The following is an 8,608-nucleotide window of genomic DNA, read 5'->3' as shown; positions in this document are numbered from 1 at the left end:
CCTCATTAAAACTTGGCCAACCAAAATGCTTTGTGCTCTACTCATAAAATACTTACAGCAAGAAACTAGATTCAGTCACTCCAGTGCATACTTCCATCCATCTTTCCCTCTAACTTTCTCAAAGCTTCTTCCATTAATTCTGGGACTGAGACTCTCTGTTCAGAGGAAATGGGAGAAAATGCTTTTCTCCATCTTTAAGGTAATTTCACTTCAAAAATACATAAAAGCCTAACTATGTCGTACCTACCTGTAAGTAATAAGATGTCAGTAGTTATTATCTACTTTTTCTTATCTACCAAATGATGAAATGCAAGATCTTCTACAAGATGGATATCTAGCACACATAAAAATTTGAACACATCATAAAGAGAAATTAGAATCTAATTGGGTACATAACTGGCACACTATAACATGACAAGTGACCAAAAAATCCTATACCAAGTATAAACACACACACATACACAGAGTATAACTTGATCCCACATAAATGTTTATAAAACAAAGATTGTCGGGAAGTACAATAAAATATTTATAATAATTATACTTGAATTCAGAAATGCTGGGCTAAGAGTTTGTGGTTAACCACGGAATGGGAGAAAATATTCACAAGTGAAAGTACAAAGGGCTGATGTCCAAGATCTATAAGGAACTCTTCAAATTCAACACACACAAAACAGATAATCATGCCAAAAATTGGGCAGAAGACATGAACAGACACTTCTCCAATGAAGACATACAAAGGGCTGATATCCAAGATCTATCAAGAATTCCTCAAACTTAACACATATAAAACAGATAATCACATCAAAAAGTGGGCAGAAGGCATGAACAGACACTTCTCCAAAGAAGACATACAGATAGCTAACAGACACATGACAAATGTTCATCATTACTAGCCGTCAGGGAGATTCAAATCAAAACCACACTGAGATACCGCCTTACACAGTAGAACGGCCAGAATTAACAAGACAGTAAACAACATGTGTTGGATAGGATGTGGAGAAAGAGGAACGCTCTTCCACTGTTGGTGGGAATGCAAGTTGGTGCAACCACTTTGGAAATCAGTGTGGAGAGTCCTTAAGAAATTCAAAATAGAGCTTCCCTATGACACTAATTACACTACAGGGTATTTACCCTGAAGAGACTGATGTAGTGAAAAGAAAGGCCATCTGTACCTGAATGTTCATAGCAGCAATGGCCACAGCCGCCAAACTATGGAAAGAGCCAAGATACCCTACAACAGATGAATGGATAAAGAAGATATGGTCCATATATATTATGGAGTATTATGCCTCCATCAGAAAGAATGAATACCCAACTTTTGTAGCAACATGGATGGGACTGGAGGAGATTATGCTGAGTGAAATAAGTCAAGCAGAGAGAGAATTATCATATGGTTTTGCTTATTTGTGGAGCATGAGTAATAACATGGAGGACATTGGGAAATGGATAGGAGAAGTGAGTTGGGGCAACTAGAAGTGGGAGAGACTATGGACTCTGAGAAACAAACTGAGGGTTGGGAGGGGAGGGAGATGGGGGGTTGGGTGAGCATGGTGGTGGGTATTAAGGAAGGCACCTATTACATGGAGCATTGGGTATGGTGCATAAATGAATTCTGGAACATTGAATAGAAATTTTTAAAATAAATAAAAATTTAAAAAAAAAAGTGTTAGTGTTTAAGTCCTTAATGCTCACCTGTATTTTCCATGTTTTCTGTCTTTGTATCACCTTTGAACTACAATAAAGATGGTTATTTTATTTGGGTGCCTGGCTGGCTCAACCAGTGGAATATGCCCTCACTCTCAGGGTTGTGAGTTTGAGCCCCACATTGGCTGTAGAGGTTACTTAAATATGTAAATAAATCATTTTAAAATTAAAATAAAATAAGAATATATTAAAAGTAAGATGGTATATGTGGAAAATTATGAGGACCTTTTTGATAACAATCTTCAAGTCTAATGACATCCTCATGATTTTGCTGCTCAAGGGGGTTTTGGAATCATTCAACCACAAGAGTCTGAAATACAATTTTTATGTTCATACATTTCAAACAACATAATTGGTTGAAATCAGTTGACTTCTACAAAACCATGAAAACTTTAAGATGAAAATAAAGATATAATTAAGGTAAAAATACTTTAAGGTGATATCTTATTAATTCATTTTGCATCAAATCCAGTGGCATTCTTAGAATGAGAAACTGGTTGTCTCCAATGGAGTCAATTTATCTAAATCTAAAACACAAGCGACAGCCAATTTTCTCACATTGAAAGGAACATTGTTACAATTGGCAAGTTATCTTTGCTGTTAATATTGGTTTATATATACTATTTCTCTAAAACTTTTCACCTACTGTTTGTGGAATCTATTTCTGACTCTTAACCTGTAATCAATATAGTGTATAATTAATCATTTTCATTGCTGGCGATTTTTAAAATGAATTCTATTCTTTTTCTTTACTTACTAATTGTCATTCTGGTGTGAAGATGAGTGCTAATTTATGCTCTTTAATTTCCAATATTTAGAGTAAGAACTTGATGAAGTAACCATTGATAGCTTTAAAGATTTTTTCTTTTTTTTTTTCAGCATGTATCAGCATGGAATTTTTATTTATTCAGTTTGTCACAAATAATTACAGTCATTATTCTTTGAAGCTCAAATTATCCCAAATCTGGCTAGTAAGTGCCTCTTGAACCTTGTCTTGATTGCTTTGTTATACCCACTTGTCTTTGAGTGTTTCATTTCTTGTTAGCATAACACAATGCTCTAGGCTCAGTGTATATCTCCCTGACCAATACCCATAATCATACAGCTTTCCAAAAAGGTCTGAATCTTTTTATTGGGAAATAGTGTTTAAAACACAAGAATTGTGTTATTGGTACTATATGGGAATGTCCAATACTGTTGAAATGTCTTTTAATGTCTTTTTTGCTTGTGGGAAAGCTGAAGTAGAAATGAAATTTAAAATTCATTGGCTCCTATTGGATCTTACCATTCAGTGTTATAAATAATACAGGGATAAGAAACTTTTAAATACATTTTCTGTCTTTTCTATTTATTCACATATTCTTATATTTCAATATTTTTAAAAATAATAATGCAAACATTACTATTAGCAGTTAAACTACTGAATGAAGTTTAAAATGCCTTTGCCTTTATTTTGTCCCAGGAGGTTTGACTCTTGAGTTTAAGTATTCTCCTCAAAAATTACTTGAAATAGGGGCGCCTGGGTGGCTCAGTGGGTTAAGCCTCTGTCTTAGTCTCAGGTCATGATCTCAGGGTCCTGGGATTGAATCCTGTGTCAGGTGCTTTACTCAGAAGGGAGCCTGCTTCCCTCTCTCTGCCTGCCTCTCTGCCTACTTGTGGTCTCCCTCTCTGTCAAATAAATACATAAAATCTTTTTAAAAAATGACTTGAAATAATCCTTACCTCTGATTGGTTCACCTACCAAATTAATAGAGTTTTACAATTATTTGCATTAGTATTTTTTTCGATTTTAGATTTCACTTCTTTCTCTTTTACGCTAAACTTTTTAAAGTATATATAAAAACTATTACATTTTTAAAAAAAGATTTTATTTATTTATTTGCGAGAGAGAGAAAGGAGGGAGGGGCAGAGAGAGAGAAAGAGAAACTCAAGCAGCTTCCAAGCCAATCACCATCCTGATGTGGAACAGGATCTCACCACCGGGAGAGTATGGTGTGAGCTGAAAACCAAGAGTCAGACGCTTCAGCCACTGAGGCACCAGGCGCCCTAAACACCTGCATGCTTCAAAAGTCAAGGTAATATGAGAAGTATGCAGAGTAATCTTAGTTTCATCATATCTGTTCCCTCATTTCAAAAAGTTATATTTTTATTGGTTTCTGACATCTTTCCAGTGTTCATTAATCTCCTTTTTTTTATAGAGAAGGGAGATTATGTTACACCTTTGTAGCTGCCATTTTCGTATTTACTTATGGTTTAATTTTTGTATCTATTTCTAATATTCCCTTGAATAACCTTTGTCTTCTGCCTGGGCAGAGGCTGCCTAAGTAGCTGTGTTGCAATCGACCTAGTCCACAACACAGTCTGGCATCATTCCCCATTCAAGTGTACATGACTTTGATAGGGAGAAGACAAACCATAATTTGAAACTAATCTGCCTCACAGATTTTTTTTTTTTTTTAAATAAGCAACGCTATTTCATTAGTTTTGGAAACTCCCCCTCCAAATAACGCCTGAACTCAAAAAGCAATAAAGCTTTGAAGAATTTATATGAAACTGGCCAAAAATATTTTAAAATAGACTTGAAGATCATCTGTAGTTTTCTCCTTATAACATGCGGGGCAAACTCTCACAGAACACAACACGGACAGAGTGGAAACTAAGTCATCATGGTCGCCACCGCTAGGTCACTGGGACCCCGGGGGCGCCTGCAATTCGCGCAGGCGCAGAGCCTGCCAAGCTATGGCGATAGAACGGGAATCCGCCCCACCTTCCCCAGGCCCCGCCCACCCAGGGTCAGTTCCCGGCGTTGCCACTAGAGGCGGCCGCGGTCCCCGCAGCGCCTGTAGCTGCGAAGATGAGTGGTCCGGGTTTCCAGCCGAGCCTATTTTCCAAATGGGACGCAACATGGCTGCGCACAGGGCTGCGAGTCGGGAAGTCGCCGCGTTCTGGTTTCCCTGACAGCCCCCGGCTTCTGTGCGCGCCTTGCCTCCCCCAGGTCACTGCAGCAGACATGTTTGCCAAGGCCTTTCGGGTCAAGTCCAACACGGCCATCAAGGGGTCGGACAGGGAGGGAGAGAAGGGGCCCGCCCCGCCCACCAGGCACCCAGACATCTCCCAGTGCGGGCTGGCCCACAGCCCTCTCTGAGCTGGGTCCGCCGCCCTGGGTGGACGCCGGGGAAAGTCCAGCCAGGATGGGACCCCGGAGAGCCAGGGGGGGGTTAGACACGTTTTGAGGGCGAAGACGGAGCACAGGCCTAGCGTGTCTCCCAGGCTAGTAAAGGAAAACAATCCAGCCAGCGCTTCCTGACTGCGGCTAGATAAGGTGTGGGCGGTGCAAACACGAACAGTGACAGGCCCGCCCTCCACAGCGCTTCGAGTCCCTTAGGAAAAATCCGATGGGACACCGAACTACGACTGCAGGAGAAAAGGGATCTACTTGTCGCAGGAGAGACGGATGGAGGGTGAGAGAACCAAGGGACGCGTTTTAAGAACTGCGTCTGTTACACAGTGTTGCTGTCTGTGCACAGTGTTGCTGATGCTGGTACCACGTTGCGAAGTTGGGGACCAGTGTTCCCTAGTTGTCACTCCTTGTACCTTCCTATAGCTTTTTGACCATAAGCTGACAGATTTGCGAGGCAGATAAGAGAAAGGAGTGGGGCGGAGGGCAAGGCTGAGTTTCTAGACAGGCTAACTTGGTTACTCACTAGATCTCAGTTTTCCTCCTTTGTGAAATGGAAAGACTTGCCCCCAGGAATATGTGAAACTAGATGAGACATTGAATGAGAAAGAGGATAGGATGTTTTGGAAGAGTAGGGCATCATATACCATATATAGGGCATCATAAACCAGTTTTCCTTAGCCCTTGTGATTTTATAGTAGGTCCTCCAGAGTCCTTTGAATTTATTAAAATCCATCCAGGCAGGATTCATGCCACCTGTTGGTTTGCTTTCTGCAGGAGAAAGCTCGGGCTGATGTGGCGGCTGCTTTCCCCACTCTTGGAACAGATCAGGTCTCTGCCTTAGTACCTGGAAAGGAAGAGCTCAACGTTGTGAAGTTATATGCTCACAGGGGGGATGCGGTGACTGTGTATGTGTGTGCTGGTAACCCCATCCTGTTTGAACTGGAGAAAAATCTATACCCAACAGGTATGCCAGTAGGATAGAGAGGGCCGTTACTATAATCCTTGCCCAACCTCTGTTTCTCCTCCTTTCTTTCATTAACCTGCCTTACTTAAAACGGGAAGTACAGAATCTCCCAATGTCATCCCTACAGATCTTTTTGGACCCAGTGTCCCTAGAATTGGGTCTTTGAAGATCAAAAACTGCTGTAGGTGGGAGAATAAAAGATCTAACTCAGGAAGAGGGTAGTTGGCAACGGATGTTCTGAGAAGAAGGAATAATAGTTCATCGTGGGTTAAGTAGGGATGGAGGAGAGGTCTCGAAAAGGGTGAAATTTCAGGATATGTAAAAAATATTTTTAAAATTATCAGTAGCAGGATTTTCTTAAGAAACTGAATAGGAAGGAAGCTGGGTTAATGGAACTACATACCCAGCTGTCCAGTGATGTCCTTCAGTGCAGATATCTCACAGGGATTTTTTCTTAGGCTCTACCTGGCTCTCAGGATCCTTTGCTTTCTGTCTTTGTCACTTGGGGCTCTTCTTCCCCCAGCTTGGCTGCAGCAGTGCCGTGGGGTTTCCTTAGGTTACCTGTGCCCCCAGCCCACTTTGCAGCTATGCAGAGACAGGCCCTTTTCAATCTCAGGTTTTACTGTTAGTCACTGGGAACACAGGGGGAATAAAAGTAGTAAACATGGGGAAGTTTCAACACGTCCTACAGGCTGGCACCCCATTCTTTGCTTACTTGCTTCTGAGGTCCCGGATGGAATCCTTGCTGGGTCTCCCCACTTTTATCTCCTGTGCCGTGGCCATTGCTGTATCCAGGTGGAATCACAGGGGCCTCACAGCCTCCTCTCTAGCTTTGAGTTTATGTTCTTCTCTGTTTCTTAATTAAAGTGACCTTAGTGTTTGGTTTGTCCAGTTCCCTCAGAGATTGACCTTTTGGTAATAAGTCTTCCTGTGTCTCTTTGTGGGCCGTGTACAGCTGTGGTCCTATCCTGATCTCCCAACGTTCACAACATGGCCTCTGGTGCTCGAACAACTGATGGGAGGAGCAGGTAAGAGGTTTTTCTGTATTCTGGCTATTGGCTGAAACTTAGTAAGGGCCAGCTGCTTGAATAAATGCACCCATTTCCTGGGTTCATACCATTGAAAAATGGAATTTTTCACGCATGTTTGTTTCCTCCCTCACCTGGCTGCTTCCATAAGGTCCCTGGGCCTCCACGACCCCATTGAAAGGCTTCAATAAGCTTCGTACTTTGTACTTACAGCAGAAAGTACTCTGTGAGCGACCATACGCTCTGCTTTACATCACTAAGCTAAAGTTAGGAAAAGCAGAATAAGAGATCATGGAACGTGACCCTCAGCTTGGTGCTTCAGTTTGACCACTAGCCCCGGAAGGGAAAAGGTCCGATACTCAGGTTGCATTTCCTAATTTTCATTATGAATAACCTAGTTGATACTTAATAAGTGTTTGTTGGTTGAGTGAATAAATTAATGTTGAAGTCAAACTTGGAACTGCTTAGAGGCAGAATGTGTGTTGTGATGCTTTTGTCTTGTTTCCCACAGATTTGATGCTGCCCGGCCTCGTGGTGCCACTGCTGGTCTGCCTCAGGTACAGAAGGGTGACCTCTGTGCCATTGCCTTGGTGAGGAACAGCTACTGTGCCAGTCCCCTGTGCCTTTGGGGGAAAACCTTAGGTAAAACTGGGGAGAGGGAATGGGAAAGGATAACTTCGAAAGCCTATGGATAAAGGATTAAAAGAAAAAAAACAGATTCTTCTTCCAGAAACAGAAAGTGGGCCTTGGGAGAATGCTAGTGAGCCTGTGTGAGTGCCAGGAGTTGGGGGATGAGAGAAATAGGGAGAGTTTGGTCATAGGATGCAAACTTTCAATGATAGGATCGAGTTGGAAGGTCTAATGGATAACAAGGCGATTATAGTTGGTAACAATATCATATAACTGAAATTTGCTAAGAGAATACGAATTACCTCCTCTCACCACTGACTTCTAGCCACATAAGCACCAAAAAAAAAAAAAAAAAAAAAAAAAAAAAGAATAAGCTTTGGAGAAGATGTTATGTGTCTTTCTCACTCACTACTTTAAAGTTACTTTCTGACATGATAGCAAATAGTGACTATTCAACAAATATTTGTTAAATAGGTAAATGAATATTTGTACCTGATAGTTCTGTGTTGATCTCAAAATAAAGCAAGATGCTATGTCTTGTTTGTCCCATCTATAAAAATTACTGTTGTCTACTAAATACAAACATGCACACATAGATAATTTCAAACCCACACACACCCCCTGAACTTCGGGGAAATAATAAGTCACATACAATCACTTATTTTTGTTCTTCTTGCAGGTCTTGCTGACGTAGTGTAGGAAATTATTTTTCATGTCAAAAGATAGTTGTTTCAGGAAATGCAGAGTGCCCACAGCAAGAAAAAAACTAACCTCTTTATGTAGGAAAAGGAAGAACATACAGGCAATACAATCCATAACTAAATGATCGCCCAATTTCAGGACTGGAGCGGTTCGTTCTGACTAACTGAACTGTTTCTCTAGCTACTTCGGACCGTTAGAGCTGCAGGCTTTAAAGAACTGTTCACCTGCAGATGCTCATAGAGGTCTATCAGAATGCGTTTGTGTTCTATATAAACTATATAGAGCAAGGAAAACAGTCAAAGAATTTTTTTTAACAGTCAAAAGATTTTTGAAAAGAATACATTTAGCCTATTTGTAAAACTGAAATAATTTTATAACTATACCAGGTAAAGAAAT

At 40.9% G+C, this 8,608-nt stretch overlaps 1 protein-coding gene across 1 annotated transcript; it reads left to right on the top strand.

Moving 5' to 3' along the window:
• Positions 1-4,513: 4,513 nt before the first annotated feature.
• On the top strand, positions 4,514-7,522 carry LOC132025683 (eukaryotic translation initiation factor 2D-like). The gene is made up of 4 exons (XM_059413305.1): positions 4,514-4,702; positions 5,663-5,852; positions 6,808-6,880; positions 7,392-7,522. Exons 1-3 carry the CDS (start codon positions 4,562-4,564, stop codon positions 6,822-6,824), a joined length of 348 nt encoding a protein of 115 aa, XP_059269288.1. The 5' UTR covers positions 4,514-4,561; the 3' UTR covers positions 6,825-6,880; positions 7,392-7,522.
• Positions 7,523-8,608: the final 1,086 nt, after the last annotated feature.

The sequence above is a fragment of the Mustela nigripes genome, chromosome 10 (genome assembly GCF_022355385.1).
Source record: "Mustela nigripes isolate SB6536 chromosome 10, MUSNIG.SB6536, whole genome shotgun sequence".
NCBI classification, from domain to species: Eukaryota; Metazoa; Chordata; class Mammalia; order Carnivora; family Mustelidae; genus Mustela; species Mustela nigripes.
The sequence above is the reverse complement of the archived record's forward strand: the minus strand, read 5'-3'. Positions and strand labels throughout refer to the sequence as shown.